Raw genomic sequence first — 21,832 nt, 5'->3', positions numbered from 1 at the left:
GTCCACTTTTGTAATTTTGATCCGTCCACCAAATGTTGATCACTTTCATCCCTTCCATTTTAGGGGAAAAAAATTGTCCCTCGCTTATACAATAATTACACTCGATGTCATTACTAAATTTGTTAAAAAAAGGAAAAAATTGGGTGACCAATTCCAATGACCACCTCATTTCTTCAACTTCACTTTTTACCCTCTCCACAAACCTCGTCAAACTCCCTAACCCACAAACCCTAACCGGCGTCGTCATTCTCCTCCCCCAAACACAAAATCTAGCAGACTCATGATCTGATATGCACCACGGCACCAGATACCTGTTCAACCAGCACCAAACCAGTCCGATGATCATCAGAACCGAGAGTAAGACACCAAGGGTCAAGATATTCAAGACACAACCAGGTAGAGGTGCCCACGGTTCCGGAACCGGCGGTTACGGTTCGGAACCGCCGGTTCCGATTTTGGAAATTGTCGAACCGGAACCGAACCGCGAGGGTGTTTCGCAGTTACGGTTCCGGTTCCAAAACCGCCGGTTTCGGTTTCGGTTCCGAATTGGCGGTTTTTTACGGTTTTTCACTGTTCTAAACAGTCGGTTTTTTGCGGTTCCGGCTTGGTTTCACGGTTTTCCGGTGGTTTTTCGCGATTCCGGTTTGGAACCGCCCGGAACCGGCAGTTCCGGCACGGTTTCGGTTTGAAATTTTTTTAACCTGAACCGAACCACAGTTCAAAAATCGACGGTTTCGGTTCGGAACCGTAACCGGCGGTTACAGTTTCGGTTTTAACCGCCGGTTCGGTAAACCTTGGGCAGGTCTACAACCAGGCCGCAGCGCACAAGACGTCCACCAGCACGCTTCCTCGACTATATAGGTCGTTAGTTATGCATTTAGTTATTTAGTCAGTTATCCAATGTAATAGGATTAGAGAGTCGAGCGTACTTATAAGCTTCATGTCAGGTTTTCTTCGTTTGTTCTTTCCCATTATGCAAAAGAGAGTCGAACCAACCTAGGGTCCTTAGTTAATACTCTCTCCATCCGCCATTAGGAGTTCCATTTCTTGGCGGCACGAGTTTTAAGAAATATTAAGAAAAGTGAGTGAAAAAAAGTTAGTAAAATAGGGGTCCCACTTATATATATATTAATTTTAAATGAAATATGAGTGGAATGAGTTAGTGAAAGATGAGATCCTATTACCATTTATGGTAAAAGTGAAACAGGACTCCTATACACGGACGGATTAAAATAGAAAAACGGGACTCCTATTCGCGGACGGAGGGAGTATAAATAGGAATCTTGTTATCTTAATTCATTAAGCAATTCTAAGAATCCTTATCTATCTTTGTTTCTCTCGTTTCTTTCATTCAAAACCAACTTGTCGAACTTTCTGTCTTCTTGTTCGACGGGATCAATCCCTCTTCAGCCATCGTCAAGCTTTGGATAGGAGGAAAGCTCCTCTCACGATCCCTCTTCAAGGGTTCCATCTTTGCTCACAGTTCTAATGTCGACTCACACATGTACGATTCATGTTTAGAAATGATGGATCTCGGGTCAGATTTGGAGGAGCCCTTTTTGGAGACGGTGGTCGGCGAGAAGGTTTTAGAGGACTCCTTCTCGGAGATTCTTTGATCAATACCTCACTCACATGTAGTGAATCGAGAAGAGCATCGTTCCTTACATGCGTGTCTTTGTTCATGTGCGGGATCTTGTAGTTATTCATTATCTCTAGTCAAGCAGGATTGTAGTGTGATGAAAACCTTGTTTAAACTTTAAACTGAATGAGCTATACACATTCTTAACTAATGAACCACATTTGATCCCGTTTAGATATAAAATTTCGATTCACTTTAAACCTATTTCATTACGAAACTAAAGTTTAGAGTTATATGATTCGTAATGTATGTAATGATTGTAAATCTAATTTATTTTGTACTAGTATAAAGTAAAGCTCGCTTAAAGTATGAGCGTATGATTTCATGAGGACCTATTATATCATTATAAAGTTGCCAATTTGCAATGTCTCTTACTATTGAGTATTGAGCTACCCAATACAAAGCATTGTGATATATCATTATAAATTTTTTACCCGCTTATAGTGTCAAAAGATTCAAGTTATCTAACTTCAAATAATTAAAAAGTACATTCAAAGCATTTAGGTTTTAATTTGCTTCGAATATAATTCAAATAAATCAATGATGCCTAAGTTAATATTTTTGTGTCTATCTTAAAGTCAATCTTTGTATTCATGTGTGAGTTACGGCTTCGTGGTGCTTTATTAACTTTTCGTCCCAAAGAAGTCAATCTTGCTTATGAATATACTTAAACCTACCATTAAGAAACTTATATGTGCCTTAAATATGATTCCTCTCTTGATATTATTTGATTCACTAACATAAAATACCTCACTCATCCCCTGTAAAAATAAAAACAATATATGCCCCCTGGCCCCTTCTGCCATAATTCCCGGATTGGCCAAAAATAAATAGAAATTTTGATTGTTATATGTGATCGATTGTTATTATTATTGTACACATTTATCCAAATTAATTAAATTAGGCATATAATGGAGTTTATATTTTCGGGACGGGATTTTTGGGCTCAATGTCAACTCTATGGGGAGTCTAAATTGTCTAGTTTAACTCGGATTTTGTTTTTAAAAAAATTGTATAGCACTCTCTCCGTCCACGAAATGTTGTCCAAGTTTGATTTGACGTGGGTTTTAAGAAAAGTGGGTGGAAAAAGTTAATGGAACGTAGGTCCACATTTATATATTGTGTGAGTGTAATGAATTAGTTGAAAGTGAGGTCCATTTAGCAAAAATGGTAAAAAAAGTAAAGTGGACAATATTTCGCGGACGTACCGAAATGGTAAAACTGAACAACATTTCACGGACGGAGGATGTAAAATTTAAAATGTTAGTTTGTATACTATGGATAAGTGATTAAAATTTACATATTATTTGAGCTGAAATTATGAATTTATGTATATCTTTTAAAAAATCTTGTGTGATTGTGACTATAGTTTTATTATTGTTTTAATATGCAAAAGTTGTTTAAAACTTACGTGTGCATTCCAAAATTTTATTTTCAAGAGTTTAGGCACCAATCAAGCAATGTTCAGTTTCGATTAATAGTCAAATGATAGTAGTTACATTTTCATGCTAATTGAATTAACATAATGTGGCCCAATTTGTTATTTTCATAGTTTAATAACATTTGTGCTACAAAAATTCATAATTGACATGAAATTGTCAACTAAAACCCTCTCTAAAATGTAGAAAGTCAACAGTAAGACACCATAAAGAAACAAGAAAGTAAAATTCAACAAATTGAGTAATAATCATAACGAAATCAGGTGACCAAACTACCTCACCATGACAAAGATAGCTCAACAGTTGCATCTGACTGAACTTTTCTACTAATATCTATAAATAAATAAATGTAATAATGCAATGCAAGTCCCTATTTTAGTATAGATATAGACATAGGGTTAATTATTATATACCAAACTAGTTTTAAACACACGCCAAACACATCATTATATAATAACACTAATAACACGGAGTTCATTACAATTTTATTTGTAGTTCATTATAGGGAATTCTGAGATTTAAAAACAATGGCATCATCATGCATAATTTAGAAATCTGAAGTTCATTATAAGTTTGTTATTAGTTCATTATAATGAACTCCATGTTATCATATAACGATGTTGTTCGGCGTTTAAGGTTTAATAGTGGTTTAGTATTGATCACAGTCCTATAGACATATAGTTAACATTTGAATAGCAAACTTTAAACTTATTATTGATAAGGCTCCGTTGTTAAAATATTTTAATGATGTATCGTTCTTTCCATTTGTTACAAATTCATCTTTTCTACCAGTTTGTTTACTAAGTTTGAATAGTTAAGTTCAAATAAATTTTAAAGTGATTGAGTATTTTTTTATGTTTATTTTCTTGAATGTTATTCTATTTTAATGATAATAATTCCATAAAAAATGTGGAGTAATCACTAGGATTACATATGTTGAGATACTATTTTTAAAAGAAAATCTCGTTTAATGCAATTTCCCTTTTTTAGGTATTGGATTTGAGAGCTTTTCCAAAACATACATACTTGCCGAAAGCGATTTTTCCAGAGTGGTCGTCTCAAAATTTGAAATTTATGCCGTTTTAATAAAGCTCAATCTCCAAAGCCCACTTTCTTGAATGCAATTTGCAACTCAGTCACAGCAAGAGAGAGAGAGAGAGGATGGTGAGAAGGGGTGGTGGGTGTGGAAGGAGGAGGAGCTCAAAATCCGGCGCGGCTGAGAAGAAGAAGCAGCAACAGCAGCAGCTGTGTTACTTGCCCTCCATTTTAGCTGCTTTGAGAAAATCCATGTGCGCCGTCGATGAAAAAGAGGCCGTCTCAGCCGCCCATGACATGGAAATCGGGTGGCCCACCAACGTCAAGCACATAACTCATGTCACTTTCGATAGATTCAATGGCTTTCTGGGGCTACCTCTTGAGTTTGAGGTCGAGATTCCATGTAAAGCTCCTAGCGCAAGGTATCCCTTTCTCTTTATCTGTGTATATGTTAAAGAAGTTGGAAAAAATCTAATCTTTATTGGTACTACTATAAAGGGGTAACAAATTAGAGTTGGTCTAAAGTTTAACTGCTATCCTTTTTTAGCCCTTGTTCTTGGATTTCTGAAAAAGGAAACTTTTTTTTTTGCTTTTTCTTGCTGGAATATTGCACGTAGTAAATGTAAATGTTACAGAATTGAAAAGAAACTAATCCTAAAGGTAAAAGGGATGCTTTTCTTGCTAGATTTTTAGGCTGTTTTTTGTTGCTGTAACTTTGTTTCAACTAAGTTTAGGGAGTTAATTGAAAGTGGAGTGTCTTCCTTATTTTCTCTGCTTTTGTTTGCACCATACTTTAGATCTGATTTATAATCAGTTGATGCTTCAGGATTTCTCAAATATATGGATTTGTGCAAAATCTGCTCTTGCACATTGGGATTTTCGAGCATCTACCTAGACCTGAAAAACTGGTTCTTCAGTATTAAAATAAATAAAGTCAGTCAAATTTGAGTTAAAACCTGCTCTTGGTCACATGGAGAGTTATTTCAAGCATTTATGGGTGTTCATATATAGTTTATGATCTTCAATCAGGCTTTAAGTACTACTATCATTTATGGATGTTGACAGATAGATATGGTCTCCCATTTCAAATGTACTAGATTTTATCACAAGTTTGCTGTTATAACCTCTATAATCTACTTGATGTTGCAGTATCAGCGTGTGTGGTGTTTCGGCTGAATCAATGAAGTGGTCTTATGACGCGAGACGCAACAATGTCCCGACTATTCTGCTGCTAATGCAGGAGAAGTTATATGCACTAGGTGGTCTAAAGGTAATCCACATTTCAAATTTATAAGTATTTTTATGCATATGTACACATAGAGTATTGTATTGCTTCACTACGCCACTTTGGCTGCTGTAATTTTCAAGGTCCTCTCGTTTTCATATAAATTTTGCTTGAATGTCGCGACAGGCAGAAGGGATATTCCGGATAAATCCAGATAACAGCAAAGAGGGGCATGTGAGAGAGCACCTCAACAAGGGCATTGTGCCCGATGAAATTGATGTCCATTGTTTGGCAAGCCTGATCAAGGCATGGTTCCGGGAGCTTCCCTCCGGTGTCCTTGATGGCCTCTCACCTCAGCAGGTCTTGCAGTGTCAAGCAGAGGATGATTGTGTCGAACTAGTTGATCAGCTTAGGCCGACTGAGAGCTGTCTCCTGAGATGGGCCGTTGATCTCATGGCAGATGTCGTTGAGAATGAGGATTCAAACAAGATGAGTGTAAGAAACATTGCCATGGTCTTTGCTCCTAACATGACAAAGGTGAATTGATTTAATCATAAAAAAAATCCACACTTTAAACTGATTTGGCATTTCAAGAATCATAACAAGTTTTCTTTTGGTAGATGCCTGATCCATTGACAGCTCTGATGCATGCTGTGCAAGTAACCAACTTGCTGAGGACATTGATTGACAGAAGAGTACGAGAGCGTGCAGAGGCAGCTGCCGGAGATGCGCCCATCCCTCCTCGTTCCTCTCATGGGAGAAAACACAAGAATCTTAATGATCAAAATGAGTGGTACTCTGCAGATCTAGCCTCTGATGATGAATATGAATACGAGTCTGATTCATTGAGTGACAGTGAGTACTGCTTCTCGAGACAGCTAGGCGAGCATGACGGTGCTAAAGATGGCTTCCGCAAACAGCTTGAAAGGATTCTGTGCAGAGATCAGTCAAGCCCCATATATGGTTCAGCCTTGCATGCGGATTCAGGTGTCTCGTTTTCTGGGAGCCGGATAGGGAGTTCTAGCACTAGCACGAGTGATGAAGAATGCTCAAGATCGAGATCAAAAGCTGAGAAGCCGATGTTTCGCCTGAAGTGAGGCGGTGCATCTCATCGACTTAGGGTGTGGATTGTTTGTAACATCAGTGAAGAAAGTCTCTTCCTAGTAAGATTGTATAGTTTCAGACATTGGTTGTTTGGGTTGGATTCTAACTTCTTAGATATTCAACTTTGCAGGAAACAAAGGAGAGCTAACTCGTTAGTTGCCTTTTACAATCTAACATTTTCACCCAATTTAGGTGTAGGATCTAAACTACCTTTACAAGCTAGTACTAAACTTTGTGAGTGCTAGGAAATAGTTGAGATGTTGGTTTTGTTTTCCCATTAAGCCAACATTCAATTGCACGAGGCTACCCAAGAGAGGGTGGCTAGAAAACTGCATATGGCAATAATATATACTCTATTCGTCTCATAAAAACAAAAACAAACACTAATTCTATTTTCTGGCTGTACCATAAAAATAGTTCACTCATATCATTGATTGTTATTGAATTAATTTTCATTATGAATGAAAATCAATGAGAATGATGATCATCAGTAAGAACGTGGTATAACTATTTATATATGATGATCATCAGTAAGAACGTGGTATAACTATTTATATTGTATAAGTACTTTTTAATATTACCTCTACCTATTAAAAATATCAATTTTTTTTATTTTATTCGGTCTACTAAAATCAGTTTCATATTTCTATTTGTAGAAACTTTCTCATCAGTTTTTCTCTTTTCATTTCTTGCTCTGTCATTTTTTTCTTTTTTCTTTTTTGATTGTGCATTAAAATCAATATCCTAAAAAAAAGACTTATTTTCATGGATGAAAAAGTATTATGCATTAGTTCACTTTGAATATTTTAAGGATTATGCCATTTAAGTATTTTATTACAGGCCGCAATTTAATCACACATAATATTAACTGGCAGTCTGGCATAGACTTATTTACTTTTGTAGTTAACATTGAAGGTGTTTTTTCTATTTAGAGCATCCGCAATGGCGGACTTCCGCGCGGAATTCCCACGGACGTCTCGGAATTCCGTCGCGGACTTCCGCCATTAGGCGTGCCCGCCACGGATACGGAATTGGGCTGAGGACGTCGCAGGTCCGTGACGTTAAGCGGAATTCCGCGGGGACGTCCGCCATTGCGTCGACTCCCGCTTTATTTCGTTTTTTTAAAATGTCTATATATACCGCTCGTTGAACTTCGTTTCATTTCGCACCACTTGTTTTAACAAGTTTCTCTCTCTCTAAATTTCTTTTATATAATAGTAATGGCTGGTAGTGGTAGTAGTAGTGGCCATCATGAAGACGTAATGGCTCCGATTTGGGCACGTGTGAGGGAGGCCTCGGCGCCGGCGGTGCCTCGACCCATCCACCATCGCACTACAGTACCCCGCGACCACCTCGCTGTCCACCGTCGGTTGTACGAGGACTACTTTGCGTCGGAGCCACGGTTTGGGGAGAACCTATTCCAGGGACGGTTTAGGATGCAGCGGCCGCTGTTTATGCGTATCGTTGGCGCTTTGGAGCGTCGATACGGGTATTTCAGGGTGCGGGAGGATGCAGCGGGTAAACCCGGCCACACACTGATTCAGAAGTGCACTGCCGCACTCAGGCAGTTGGCGTACGGAGGTGCGGCGAACATGTTCGACGAGTACCTCCACATCGACGAGTCGACAGCCCGCGACTGCCTGAAGTATTTTTGTCAGGGCGTTAGGGAGATATTCGGGGATAAGTATCTTCGGAAGCCTACCCCCGAAGATTGTCAGGCTCTGCTTGATATGCACGGGGCTCAGCACGGCTTCCCGGGGATGCTGGGCAGCATAGATTGTATGCACTGGGAATGGAAGAACTACCCCGCTGCATGGAAAGGGATGTACACTACCGGTTTCAAGGCCAAGAATCCCACGATGATCCTTGAAGCGGTAGCTGACTACCGTTTGTGGATATGACATGCCTATTTTGGAGTAGCCGGGTTGAACAACGACATCAACGTCCTCCAGTCGTCGCCCCTTTTCAACGACTAGTGCATGGGCGTCGGTCCGGCCGTCAACTTCGTCGCCAACGGCAACTAGCACAACATGGACTATTATTTGGCGGATGGGATATACGCGATGTGGCCCGTCTTTGTGAAGACGATCAGATGCCCAACTGATGCGAAGAATGTATACTTTGCGCAACATCAGGAGGCAGTGCGCAAGGATGTGGAGCGGGCATTTGGTGTGCTCTAGGCTCGATGGGCGGCAGTGAAGGGTCCATCACGGCTGTGGTACGTTGACAGCGTCGCCGACATCATGTACGCATGTATTATCATGCACAACATGATTGTCGAAGATGAAGGTCCAGCACTGACCGATTGGGCCAATGATGATGCTGATGCTGCGGGTCCAAGCCACCGAGTGGCCACTAGCAATGTACGCATGGGGATTCCCCATGACGACGTCGATCGAGTCCGTGCATTTGCCGACATGCGCAAAAAACAAGCCCCCGTTCGACTCCATAACGATATTATTGAAGAAGTGTGGCAGCATATGGGTCGTCATTGATGTAGTTTTTAATTATTGAAATGTATTTTTTTATTTGGTGAAATGTACTTTTCTTATTTTAATGGAATTTTTTCCTTATTTTCGTCGAAATTTTAATTACTTAAATTGTTTACTTCCGGAAATTGTTTAATTTGTGAATTTGTGATTTTTTTTAATGTGGGAATTCCGTCGGGAATTCCGCATGGGAATTCCGTCACTGTGCAATGGGAAGTCCGTATGACGTGGCAATGCAGTGGGAATTCCTTATGACGTGGCAGAGGGTATTTTTGGGAATTACGCTGGGATATCCGCACCACTGCGGATGCCCTTAACATAATTTAACTTTGTAGTACAGTACATTTATTTCGTTACTCTATAATTACTCGAATAGACTCATTTTATATAGAAAAAGTTGTCTCCTGATTTACATGTAAACAGTAAAAGCGCTGGTAATCTTTACCGTCTATGAAATTAAGCTAGAAATTTAACAGTGAAAGCGCTTCTCAGTTCTCACTCTCTCTCTCATCTAGGGTTCTACTGCTCACCCAGTGACGAGCTCAAATTTTGATCGGAAGCTTCGCGAATTCCGATTTCGCTCAACTCCAATTCCGAGATGCCGAGGTATTGTTTTTGTTTCTTTCTTTAATTTAACGACCATTGATTTTATTATTGCTAAGATGTTCGTTCTTCTGCGTCTGGATTAAGTTTGATCTTTCCCCCATTGTCTTCTTCTCCTTCTTCAGATACTACTGCGATTACTGCGACACTTATCTCACGCACGATTCCGTAAGTTTCTCTTGTAACTTTTTTTAATTCCACTGTTTTCTGGCCTGTGAATTTTCGTTTGTCTTATTGTTTATTAGTTGAGCTTTTACTTTAGCAAGCTGCATTTGATGGGTGGATAGTTTCAGTGATGTTTTTTTGAATTCTTAAGCTGAAATTGAAAATGCTTGGAATTGGTACTTGGCGTGCGGTATTACTTGAGCAATGTGGAAATGTATGGTTGTTCGATTATTTTCGATGCGAAACAGTAGCTCTTTTCATTTCTTCTATTATAAAGTATTTATAATCAGGGTTATTGAGGGACAGTATCTCTTATTCGTAGTAGTGCTGCTATGATGATGCTTGCTTTATTTGGCGAATTCTGATTTTGAAATTGTTGGCTGTCATTGCAGCCTTCTGTTAGGAAACAACATAATTCAGGATACAAGCACAAGGTATAATCTGCCCCCATCCCTCGCTCACTTTTTATTCTGCGTTCAGCAATTTTATGTTATATGACGGACATATGGTTCTATATTCTGACCGGAGCAGGCAAATGTACGAAGTTATTATCAACAGTATGAAGCACAACTAAATCAAAGTTTGATAGACCAAAAAGTGAAGGAGCATCTTGGGGCATTCAGGCCTCCCGTTGCTCCTTATCCAAGGCCCGGTCTTCCAGTTCTGCCTACGCCACTTCCAGGACAGTTCCCTTTTAGACCTCCAGTGTTGCCAAGACCGATGCCTTTACCTCCTGGTATGCTGCATTTCTCTCAGGATGCTACCATTTTATTTCTTTCTCATTATCCTTTGTCACATAATAACTTACTTGCATCTCGATTCATGAATGTTTGAGTTAATACACCGATTCCGGAAAACAGTTTTGGATCATCACTGCTGTGGGGTTATGTGTTCATATGCATGCATATGTGCCCCTTGGCAGTCCCAAGTTAACTAATGAATGACTGAAACCCTCTGTGTTGTGTGGTAGGATAGTTAGCGTGAAATGTGGTCTAACTTTTCATGTTCAACTGCCAACAGGATACACACCAATGCCACCACACATGCTGCCTCCACCTGGTGCGCCTGTTCCTGGTCAAATGAACGGGCTCCGAAGACCCGTGACAGCTCCTCCTCCTCCAATGGTTCCTGGAAGTGGTGCCCCACCAATGTTTCCTCCTCCACCATATCAAGGTAACATGTCGTCGTTACCTATGAGTGGAGGCAGTGATGGTTCTGCACCTAGCGCTCCGGATTCTGAGGCTAATCAGTAGTCCTGTGTTTGTTCTGTATTCTTCTTTGGTAATTTTTTTATGTTAAGATGTTGTCATGTTGATGAGAATTTGTACAAAGAATTTTTTATTTGTAGAAGAAAGGCTGTGTTCTGTTTCCGAGAAGCTTAGCCTTCAAATGTATTTAGGAGCATTGATAAAAAAAATTACTAGTATGGAAAATTCTCGGCCTCGTCTGAAAAATGAGATGATGATGGTCACTCCCCTTTTTCTTATATTTACAAACGCAAACCTTGCTAATATTTACAAACGCAAATTTTTTTTTATGTTTAGGATCACATTTGATCTTTACTCTTCTGAAAAATGAAAAATGAAAATGGTCACTCCCCTTTTTCTTAATTTTTCAATTTTCCTTTCAGGTCGATCCCTCACGAGGTCTGATAATAGTTGTTCTGCTTGCTTGTGACAGTATTAGTTAATTGTCCAAAGAAAATGATTGAATATTGTTAAAAACATACTACTATTATCGTTTTGATAATATTCACTCTGGTTACTTGTTTTATTTTTTCAATGATCTCCTCATATAGATATAAGTTTATACATCTAAAATAAAGTCAAAAAATTAATATCGAATGGGCATTTGGTCTCTAGTGGTATGATTCTCGCTTAGGGTGCAAGAGGTCCCGAGTTCAATTCTCGGAATGCCCATCTATACACGTTATACTTTTATAACCTAAATTATTTCTAAGTCCCTAAATATATTTTCTGATTTAACTTGGATTAAAACTTTTGTAATAAGTTATTACTTATTAGAAACGTATAACTAATAAACAAATATGTTGAAGAATGACATATATCATGAAAAGCTATTCCCGACAAGACATTGAAAATTGGTGTGAAGAAATCATTTTTACACATTCGACTCAACTTAAAAAGATTTTGCTCTGCATTTGCTTGATCGGTTGATCCCAACAAGAATTCTAAAAATAATTAGATGGGTATAGAAGGCGCACTGTCGTCTCCAATCTCCAATCTCCACCACTATGGGAAATTGAGCATCAAATCTCCAACTTCTCCCATATCCTCCCCTCCTAACAGCCTCGGATCCACCATCTCCGCCGCGTTCCTCGCCGCCTTCGCCGCCAGCCTCTCTCCGGTGGAGGGGTAGAACGCCTCAATTCCAGTAATCAGCTCCAAAACCACAACTCCGAAGCTGTAAACATCGTTCCTCCCCGGCGCCACCGCGGCGGAGAATCCGACGCTGGCCGATCCGAAATCGCAGAGCTTGCAATTGAGGTCGTCGTCGAGGAGGACGTTGGAGGGTTTGATGTGGGCGTGGACGACGTGAGGGGAGCAGGCGTCGTGGAGGTACGCGATTGCTGAGGCGAGCTGGAATGCCACCGCGACGCGTTGGGTCCACGTGAGGGGAGTGGTTTTGGAATCGTGGAGCTTGTGGTGTAAGGTGCCGTTGGGGACGAATTCCATGATTAGGGCGGGTTGATGGTCGTCGTCTGCGTAGGCGAGGAGTTTGACGATGTTTGGGCGGCGGTGGATTCGGTGCTCCTGCTTGAAGGCCTCGTGGAGGCGGTGGCTGGAGCAGTAGACTTTTATCAAATTAAATATATAAATGAATATTTACTAAAATATATTTCTGATTTTAAATGAATATTTACTAAAATAATTAGGGAGTAAAAAAATCGAAAATTAAAGGTCTAATTTGGTTAAAATTGGGATTAAACTCGTTGATCGTTAGTTTTTAACGGAACAGTTAGTCCAGAACCAATTATGATCCGATTTGAAATGTACATGACCAAAAAATCTAAAAGATAAAGTTTATGACCAAAATCGTAAAATGACCATATGTTCAGGACCAATTTTGGCCTTACTCTTTTTAATCACCACACTTTTCTTGCATTTTCAAATTTCAACTACAAAACCTTTTTTAGTATATATACTGTGTCCCAGTTCTATTTAAAGTGATTTATTTAATTTTCAAAATATTTCACATAAAATAGCATATACGTATTTCTTAAAATAAAATATTTATTTTTGTTACTAGTATTTTATTCTTTCATCAAGTAACATTACCTAAAATGTCATTAAATAAAACACAACTCCATTTTAAGCGGAACAGAGATAATTTAATAAACTTGAAACCAGGATAAGGAGAACATCACTCTCTTCTCTCCCTTCCTCTCTCAATGTCACTCGCAGCTGCAAGCTGCTGGCTTTCTGCCCTCTCCTTAACATCTAACTCTCGACGCTCTGCACCTCATTCATTTATCGTTTTCAAATCATCTCACCATCCGAATCATTATCCTATTAGAGGGAAAACCACGAAATTACTGCCTAAATCCGCCCCCGAGGTAATGCCATATTCATTTGCTCTATTCTCTTCCTAGTTAGTAAATTTATTTAGCTCAGCATATATAGTTTTTGAATTACAAGTATTTCCTATTAATGTAATTAAGTGTTGATTTATGAAGTTAATTGAATTGTGATAGCGAAAGATTAAATTATTGACTGAGGTATTTGATGTTTAATTTTTATTCAATGTGTTCTAATATTCGAATGGGTAGTAGTATTGCTTTTAAAGAGCAAGTAAGTAGGTAAGACTCATGAATTTCCAACGAAGCGATCATGGAAGAAAGAATTACGTGGAACACATGATCACTCTTTTATGCTTGAAGAGGTGTATCCTATTCCTAATATAAGCTGCCTGTTAAGTTGTTATAGATAACATTACTCTAGAAACACTGGATTAGACCAAGCGATCATCCATCTTCGTTCTTGTAGAGGTTATTCGTAAAGCAAATGTGTGAGGTTTTTACATTACATGTCCTAGTATTACATACTTTTCTTTGAAAGAGGCAAACCTTAGCACAACCTATCCCCCTAACCTTAAAAAAGAGGATATTAATGCCAATGTAGCATCTTCACATCGGTGTCTTGAACTCAGAATGAAGCTAAGTTACTGAAATTTCAACAAAGTCAAAGTGATGAATATCCTCATTCAAATGCTGGAGGAAGAAGTACCAAGACTACAACAGGACGAACCCAGCCTTCATCCCCCACGTCATTTGGCATACAGAAGAAGAAAGGAAAGAAGGACAATGTGGTTGACTCAGTAGAAAAACAGGTAAATAGAACCCCAAGTGAATCTATTGGCTGTAGGTATGTTTTTATCAAAAGTTTCTGTTTTAAATCATTGGACGTATAAATTCCATGATACAAGGAATAAATTTTCAGGCAGCTGGTTAAAATTTTGAATTGGAGATATGAAATCTGGGCTCACTTCTCATAATTTTGGTGGAAATTGATTGCAAGAAACATATCCAGTATTCATTTTCCTTTTTCTTTAAGCCCTTGCATAATTGACACTCTATGATGAAGTTCGTAATAATGTGTAATTACATTTTTCATTCAGATATACATAAAAACCAATGAATACATAGTTATTTGTATCTTTAGTCATACCTTAATTCTGTGGTATGTACAAAATTGAACTTACTGTTTATCTTAAATCTGTCATTATACTTAATATTTTTAATATACTCTGCCAATTATTTCATTTACGTTCTATTTATGATATCATGTAATAACTGGAAACTACATACCCTTGGTTTCATGTTATTTTTTCTGAATTAATTCCTTGTTCATTTTTTTCTGCTGCATCTGTTTGTATCATTGCATTTTTTTACTTAGCTTAACTAATTATCTGTCCCAGGTAGAGACAGGAAATCTTCAAGGTGCTGCTTTCCTCAATGCTGTTGTCAAGGTAAATATCTTGTATTTTCTCCTGTCTTAATAAGAACGGTTTGTGACTTCTAGGATCTGCTTGCTATTATAAAATTAAAGTCTTTGTTTTGTCTTGCAGAAGAGTCAATCAAGGTTTGAACAATAGCTTCATATGCACAGATTTATACATTGCATTTCACAGAACTTTTTTAAAAGAACATGGTTAAAAGTGGGCTGATCCTGAGATCTGCCATGATAACACTTTTATTCACCAATTATGGGCTACAATGATTTAATTCTGAATTTCTATTGACCGTGTGTATGACTCTTGAATGTCACGAGATAATTATTTGTGTAAACACTGAGTTATCCAAATTACATGTAAAATGATCAATGGTAAGACTGTAAGTATCATTTTCCTTTTGCTAATCATCATTTGCCAATGTCTATCTCAACAATAATTGCAATTTCCAGAAATGTCATGATTAAATACTTGTCTAAATTTCTTGCTAGGTCTAATAATATGTTTTGAGCTGTTGCTAATTCTGTTCTTCTTTTAGGTTTACTGCACCCATACTGCACCAGACTATTCCCTACCATGGCAGAAGCAAAGACAGTATGCAAGTACTGGAAGGTATCTACAAGTGTATGGCCTACATATTTTTTTTCCTTTGCAGGAACATTACAGTTTAATATTAATTATGTGTCAAGGTTCAATGTTCTTTCCCCCCTCTTAAAAATAACTTGTGGACAGTGCTTTTATGATTGGGGAAGGGAAGATTTTGACAAATGCTCACTGCGTGGAACATGATACACAGGTAATCACTGAAAATCTTTCTACTGCAATAGTGGCATCATGTGCAAATATTTGTTAGTTATTTCTTGTGTTATTTTGCGATTGCAGGTGAAAGTGAAAAGAAGAGGAGACGACACAAAATATGTTGCAAAGGTAGCTATCTTTAAGTTTGAATGTTTGTCTACCACTATGCCCTCTGTTTTTTGTTACATGGAATGTCATTTGGCCCACACAACACTATATTATTTCCTAAGAGTAATGAACCTCAGTTACATGTCTTTTCTATAAAGGCTGAAAGGCACAAATGTTATTTAAAACCACCTTTGCCAACCAAATGGCATAGGACCTTTATATTGTTCTAAAAAAGACTACAGTTTTGAGCATACGCACAAGCTCCTCTCACATTACCATGTTCCCATGCTAATGATATAGATTTATTCTGAATCTTTCATGGGAGCTTACCCTGAAACAAGTGATTATTACAGGTTCTAGCAAGAGGAGTTGAATGCGACTTAGCTCTGCTTTCTGTTGAAAGCAAGGAATTCTGGGAAGGGGCTGAGCCAATTCAGCTTGGAAACTTGCCTAATCTACAGGTTCGCTTGATTTATCTTTTTTATAACTTTCAACTTGATGTCCTTTGGGCTTGTTTTTTTTTTTTATAATTTGTATTCATATTTGAGTATCAAACTTAGCGGGTAGCCATAAGTCTGATGTTCCGTGCCTGCAACTGCAAGTGAAAGGAATTATTTTAGAACAATAGTTCCTTTCCTTCATGAGTATCTGTCTCACAAAGAGGCAGAAGAAAGTTATATATTTTTAAAAATCAATAGCATCTATTCACTTGTAGACAGTTGAACTTGGAGGCCTATTTCTCACTTATCTCTATGTATTTTCTCTTTTTTTCTCGTCGATTTTTAAGGATGCTGTCACTGTTGTTGGATATCCACTTGGAGGAGAAACGATATCTGTGTCTAAGGGTGTGATATCAAGAATTGAGGTTTGTTCAACAATACCTGTGTAACATTTGACTTTGTAGTTATGGCAACTGCAAGTATTGTATAATGTGCTAGTCATTGTTCTGTTTGAGGATTCATCCAAACCTTTTAAGCAAAGGTTTCCTTTCCTTGTTGACTACAAATATAGTTTTTGAAAAGATGAACTTATCGTATCTATATTGGTATTTCCTTACTTTTTATCTGTCCAATGTGAAACTATATAACTCATGCAGCCAATCTATTTGTTTGAATAGCTGCACAAGATATTTACTGTCACTGTAGTGGTTGTCCTGAATAGTTTAGCTGTAATACAGCTCCGCAGTTTGGTACTTCAGTTTACTGTCTCTGTGTCTCATATGTATGGGTTGCCATAAATCTCAGGTGACATCATATGCTCATGGGTCTTCAGAGTTACTTGGTATTCAAATTGATGCAGCTATAAATCCTGGTGAGTAACTAGGCAATGGTCAGCTTGTATATGTAGATGAGTGATGAATTCTTTGTTTCTATTGATAACGTCTCGAGATGCATATATCTAGTTATACTGATTTGTATGATGTACTTCTGAATCTATTTCTAATCATATATAGGTAATAGTGGTGGGCCTGCATTCAATGATCAAGGAGAATGCATCGGAGTCGCCTTCCAGGTAGGTTTTTTGTTACATTTTGAATGTTAGAGCATAGAGGTTAAATGTTATATGCTGTTCCTCTTTTACAAAGTCACGATGCCTTGTGACTTCTTGCATATTTCCCTAAGCTATTCTCCTGGCCCTGATTTGCAACGCCAGCTCTTTTTCGGGGCCATCATCAGCTGTTTTCTTATGAATATCATATTCTCAGTGGATCTTTCCTCTAGGTATACAGATCTAATGATGTTGAGAATATAGGATATGTAATTCCAACGACAGTCGTGTCCCATTTTCTTGAAGACTACCAAAAAAATGGGAAATACACTGGTGAGGCTTCCTTCTTCTGAAGAAATTACTGTGATGTTCAAAATTTAATTCCAATAATCACTGAATGTGTTAATTACTTAATTTAGAATGATTAATACTACATGGTTGCTTAAACTCATGCGATCTCTTAGAAGTAAATAGTGTGTCACACAATCTAGTCTCTTAGACAACTCATTCGGTTGAGAAGTTCAATGAGAAAGGGCTGTGTACTTTAGCTGGTATAATATTTCCTAAAGCACGGATAATGAGAAAGAAGCAGGAAGATGACCGTGAACATCTTTTTGGAATTCCTTAAAATATCAAACATCTTTTTTGGTATTCCTTAAAATACCAAAGCCTTTCTGGGGCCTTTTCAATCTTTTTTGTTGACGTTCTTGTAAATTTCCATGGAATATATGATGTGCTTTTATGGTTATATCTTTATTGCTTGCTTTTATACATTCCAGCGGTCCATAATATGTTTGCCTTTCAAGACAAGGCATTTCACACAAAATTAGTTAGGGGTGCGGTAGTGATTGACCTTACAACAACCACATATATAACAACTTTTTGCAATCTGATGAGTTAGTTAATGACTTAATTGGCTAGTTACTAGGGATTTTCAGTTAGCAGACTGATATGGTGGAGATGTTTTATGTGTTCTCTTCATGCAATATAATTTCATTGTTCTGATATATTTACTTCATCTTCTTGTAATATGATCTCTATCTGTGTTATTTTATGATACTGATAGAAGAATATTAGTAATCATATATCATACAATCAGGTTTCCCTTGTCTTGGAGTGCTATTGCAAAAATTGGAGAATCCAGCTTTGAGGGCGTGCTTAAATGTTCCAACCAATGAGGTTACTCTCAAACTTATGTGTTCTCGTTAGATCCAAATTGTGTGCCTCGGAGCACTCATTATATGCTGATATTGATATGCTTAAATGTTGTAGTCTGTGGGTCATTGTTTGAAAACAATTTTCCTTATCACATTTATATCACTCCTAGTAGTAAAACATTGTGGCTGGTTTGGGCTCTGGAGAAAGAAAGTTATTTTTAGACATGGTGTTTTTAATTGCCAAGTGGCCCAAGTCATTACCAGGCAGATGAATGGCTCCTTTTTTTATTGACTCCTTATTCCTTTTAACTTTGAAGTCTGACCACATCGCATCGCAGGGTGTACTTGTGAGGAAAGTTGAGCCTACTTCCCCAGCCAGTCATGTCTTGAAGGAGGTATTCTAATTTAATAGGTTCAGATAATTATTTATTATTTAAATTTGGACTCATTATCAAGCCTAGATAATCACACATGTGTCCTTGTTCCTTGGCTATTATTGCTACCAAAATTGGAAGAAAATATTAGACAGTTTTTCATTGCAACAACTGGAGCATTGTGATCTCCAAGAAAGGGATAAATTATAGTATGTAGTAAGCTGGAAAAAAACTTTCATTCTTTTTCTTGACTGGATTATGTACCCTTTTCCATGCTTATTGTGCACAAAAATGTGAAGTTACATTACATGAAATTGATTTGTTGCAATTAGTTTTTGTTTTCACAGTAAAAGATTCAAGTTAATAAATCTATGGAGTATTTTCTTAATTGAGAGTTAACTTTTCCTGATCAGGTTTTTATTTAATGGATACTGATTATTTGCATGATCAGGTGATTCCCTAACATTGTACACGCAATTTCTAGTTATCTGCAAGTTGGCAACAGTCAGAAGATGGGTTTGTTGTAGAGCACATAATCAGTATTTCTCTAACTACCTTTTCAGGGTGATGTCATTGTGAGCTTTGGTAATATCCGTGTTGGATGTGAAGGGACAGTACCTTTCCGGTCAACTGAGCGCATTGCATTTCGCTATCTTATCAGTCAAAAGTAATACTAATATCTTATCAGTTGCATTTTTGCCTTTCTTACTCTTATTTTTGCTGTCCAGCATCAATCACTCAAATGTACAATGGACTTGTGGCTGCATTAACACCTTTAAATCCTCAAGTTCAGTTTTTCACCTAATTTATGCTGTTATAATGAAAACAACTGTAATTCAAAAAGAACATGCATCCCTGAGTTTGCATTAGAGAGCCTTGAGCTTTATGCAAGCTGATGGCCATATCTCTGATACTGATTTTTAATGTCAGGTTTAGTGGTGATGAAGCTGAACTTGGCATTGTCAGGGGGGGGCAATCTATGAAAGTTCAAGTTCTTTTGATTCCACGAGTGCACCTGGTAACTAGAAGGATTTTATTGTGGGGATTAACTGTTTACTTTTCAAAATATGATCTAAATCGTTGTCATCAACTTTTTCCTTACTATCTGAAGGTTCCATACCACATTGAAGGAGATCAGCCATCATACTTAATCATAGCTGGTTTAGTCTTTACATCCCTTTCACAGCCTCTGATAGAGTATGTGATACTTGTTTATTTGACTCCAGTTATCCTCCTATTATTTTTGGCGATGTTCAAGACTAACCATGATCAATTTTGGTCCTATTTTAAAGAGAAGAATGTGAAGATGATAGCATCGGGGTAATTTTTCCCTTCTTTTTTGTTTCTAGGCCTTCGCCAGATCATTTTGCTAAAATTATGTGGTTGACTGCGTCTTTTTATGATCAGATGAAATTGTTGGCTAAAGCACGATACTCTATGGCGAGGTTCAAAGGAGAACAGATAGTGATTCTATCACAGGTACATATGAGTTTATATTAGTTCAAGATGCACATTTTCTTCTTCAGATTGGTAGACTGCTAACTAGTAGTTACAACAGTGTTTTCTTTCGGTATCGTGATTCTGCTCACAAAATATTGTCGGCCCATCTGTGATTTTGTACTATCCACAGGTGTTTGCAAATGAAGAAAACATTGGATATGAAGAAATATGCAATGAGCAGGCAAGTCAAATGCATCTAATTTTAAATCCCTCTCATTCTGCAGTTACTGATATGAAATCCGAAACAGGTCTTGAAGTTAAATGGCACTTGGATTAAAAATATTCACCACCTGGCTCATCTAGTTGACTGTAAGTTGTAGCATCTCATGCGATTTATTTCCTTGTGACACATCAATTTTTGTCCCCGCTTTTGGACATTTCCTTATAATGTCACAACTTTTGATAAAATTATTACAAACCTATACTCAGTTATTAGATATTTTCACAATTATTTTCCATTACCAAAAATGTCAAGTGACATGCTGCCGTTTGGGACCCACAAGTGTGTCATGTGACATTTCAAGTGTAGGGTATAATTGTGAAAATGTTGAAAGGTTGAGTATCAAGTTGAGTATGATTTATCAACTGTTGATACATTATTAGAGAAACTCTCAATCGACATTTGCTCATTTCCTTAGAAATGGAATAGTTCTAGGAATGATAATTATGGCATGCATTTCAATTGTATCAGCTTGCAAGGACAAATATCTAGTCTTTGAATTCGAAGACAACTTTTTGGTCGTTTTGGAGCGCGAATCAGCTCAAGTGGCCTCTCCCAGCATCCTCAAAGCCTATGGAATTCCATCCCAAAGATCTGCTGATCTGATGGAACCATATTTGGACTCTGTAGGACAGAATGAAGCTACAGATCAACACGAGTTTGGTGACAGTCCCATTTCTAGCTCAGAGTTCGGGTACGAGGGCCTTCTTTGGGCATAAACATTCTTATAATCTGTTCACTTGCATTTCAAGTTTATATGAGTTATTATTCATGTTTTTACCTCGATTCATTATTATGGAAAACTATTCTTTTGGAGATTGTAATTTGTAGGTATGTTCTCCATAGTCACATTTTCTAACCAATTGATAGAACATTAGGTTTCTTCCTCTTATATTTGTATCCTATTTGTATCTGTGCCCTGGCTGAATAGAATAGTGTATTCAATTCCTTATGTTCTGTACTACCAAATAAGATTTCCCAAATTTTGAAACAGTGATTTTTGCTTGGATGGTGATTTTTCCTCGATTCTTATTATTATCTTTTTTCATGAATCTCAGACACTGCTGAACCAAAATGTCCAAAAACTATTGTGTGTGTGAGTGAGAGAGAGAGTGTGTATTTTTTAAAAATGAGGCACTAAATTCTGCACTAAATGAGTGTAGTGGCTTTATGTCAGAAGAAAACAGCCAATTTAGAAAACGATAGCACCAACCAATTCACTTGATATGTTTCCACAACATAGTCCTATTTACCAATTCATGTCCCTTAACTCAAATATGCCTTTACATAAAAAAGTCTACTAACTAAAATTGACACTGAAAACAATAAAAAAATGAGTAGTTTGAAATATGAATGGATGGACCATAGATGTTAAAATAATGCATTCAATGCATTTCACAAGATGCACCACTTACATGCCCCACCCCTCTCATCTCACACTTCACCCCCAATCCCTTATACATACACCATTCACTCCTCACAAAAAAGAAGGCTGCATCTATATCTTTATAAAAAAA

At 37.7% G+C, this 21,832-nt stretch overlaps 4 protein-coding genes across 4 annotated transcripts; 3 read left to right on the top strand and 1 right to left on the bottom strand.

The window, feature by feature from the left end:
• Positions 1 to 170: 170 nt before the first annotated feature.
• LOC121793690 (rho GTPase-activating protein 2-like) lies at positions 171 to 6,611 on the top strand. The gene is made up of 5 exons (XM_042191733.1): positions 171 to 396; positions 4,069 to 4,535; positions 5,263 to 5,383; positions 5,525 to 5,875; positions 5,959 to 6,611. The coding sequence occupies exons 2-5, from the start codon at positions 4,240 to 4,242 to the stop codon at positions 6,433 to 6,435; spliced, it is 1,245 nt and encodes a 414-aa protein (XP_042047667.1). The 5' UTR covers positions 171 to 396; positions 4,069 to 4,239; the 3' UTR covers positions 6,436 to 6,611.
• Positions 6,612 to 9,382: 2,771 nt separating this feature from the next.
• On the top strand, positions 9,383 to 11,158 carry LOC121793685 (U1 small nuclear ribonucleoprotein C-like). Its single transcript, XM_042191724.1, has 5 exons — positions 9,383 to 9,537; positions 9,660 to 9,702; positions 10,092 to 10,133; positions 10,231 to 10,435; positions 10,720 to 11,158. The coding sequence occupies exons 1-5, from the start codon at positions 9,530 to 9,532 to the stop codon at positions 10,950 to 10,952; spliced, it is 531 nt and encodes a 176-aa protein (XP_042047658.1). The 5' UTR covers positions 9,383 to 9,529; the 3' UTR covers positions 10,953 to 11,158.
• A 576-nt stretch (positions 11,159 to 11,734) lies between these two features.
• On the bottom strand, positions 11,735 to 12,527 carry LOC121794121 (salt tolerance receptor-like cytoplasmic kinase 1; the record flags this gene model as incomplete). The annotated part of the gene is made up of 1 exon (XM_042192142.1): positions 11,735 to 12,527. A coding segment is annotated over one exon (576 nt), but the record flags the coding sequence as incomplete, so codon positions are not given.
• A 520-nt stretch (positions 12,528 to 13,047) lies between these two features.
• On the top strand, positions 13,048 to 21,334 carry LOC121794451 (protease Do-like 2, chloroplastic). The gene is made up of 21 exons (XM_042192614.1): positions 13,048 to 13,276; positions 13,870 to 14,049; positions 14,638 to 14,688; positions 15,209 to 15,282; positions 15,403 to 15,466; positions 15,553 to 15,597; positions 15,930 to 16,037; positions 16,364 to 16,441; positions 16,821 to 16,887; positions 17,030 to 17,088; positions 17,298 to 17,397; positions 18,164 to 18,243; positions 18,560 to 18,616; positions 19,159 to 19,262; positions 19,526 to 19,613; positions 19,707 to 19,792; positions 19,888 to 19,915; positions 20,003 to 20,074; positions 20,226 to 20,276; positions 20,344 to 20,404; positions 20,787 to 21,334. The coding sequence occupies exons 1-21, from the start codon at positions 13,112 to 13,114 to the stop codon at positions 21,032 to 21,034; spliced, it is 1,866 nt and encodes a 621-aa protein (XP_042048548.1). The 5' UTR covers positions 13,048 to 13,111; the 3' UTR covers positions 21,035 to 21,334.
• The last annotated feature ends 498 nt before the right edge of the window (positions 21,335 to 21,832 follow it).

This window comes from Salvia splendens, chromosome 3 (assembly GCF_004379255.2).
Source record: "Salvia splendens isolate huo1 chromosome 3, SspV2, whole genome shotgun sequence".
Lineage (NCBI taxonomy): Eukaryota > Viridiplantae > Streptophyta > Magnoliopsida > Lamiales > Lamiaceae > Salvia > Salvia splendens.
Note: the sequence above shows the minus strand (reverse complement) of the source record. Positions and strands in the feature narration are given on the sequence as shown.

Coding starts and splice junctions, on each gene's coding strand:
- LOC121793690 (XM_042191733.1), top strand. CDS start 4,240: ATGGTGAGAAGGGGTGGTGGGTGTGGAAGGAGGAGGAGCTCAAAATCC. Junction 5,384..5,524: donor ATGCACTAGGTGGTCTAAAG/GTAATCCACATT, acceptor ATGTCGCGACAG/GCAGAAGGGATATTCCGGAT. Junction 5,876..5,958: donor TTGCTCCTAACATGACAAAG/GTGAATTGATTT, acceptor TTCTTTTGGTAG/ATGCCTGATCCATTGACAGC.
- LOC121793685 (XM_042191724.1), top strand. Junction 10,134..10,230: donor ATTCAGGATACAAGCACAAG/GTATAATCTGCC, acceptor TGACCGGAGCAG/GCAAATGTACGAAGTTATTA. Junction 10,436..10,719: donor ACCGATGCCTTTACCTCCTG/GTATGCTGCATT, acceptor AACTGCCAACAG/GATACACACCAATGCCACCA.
- LOC121794451 (XM_042192614.1), top strand. CDS start 13,112: ATGTCACTCGCAGCTGCAAGCTGCTGGCTTTCTGCCCTCTCCTTAACA. Junction 15,467..15,552: donor GCGTGGAACATGATACACAG/GTAATCACTGAA, acceptor TTGCGATTGCAG/GTGAAAGTGAAAAGAAGAGG. Junction 19,263..19,525: donor CGCTATCTTATCAGTCAAAA/GTAATACTAATA, acceptor TTTTAATGTCAG/GTTTAGTGGTGATGAAGCTG.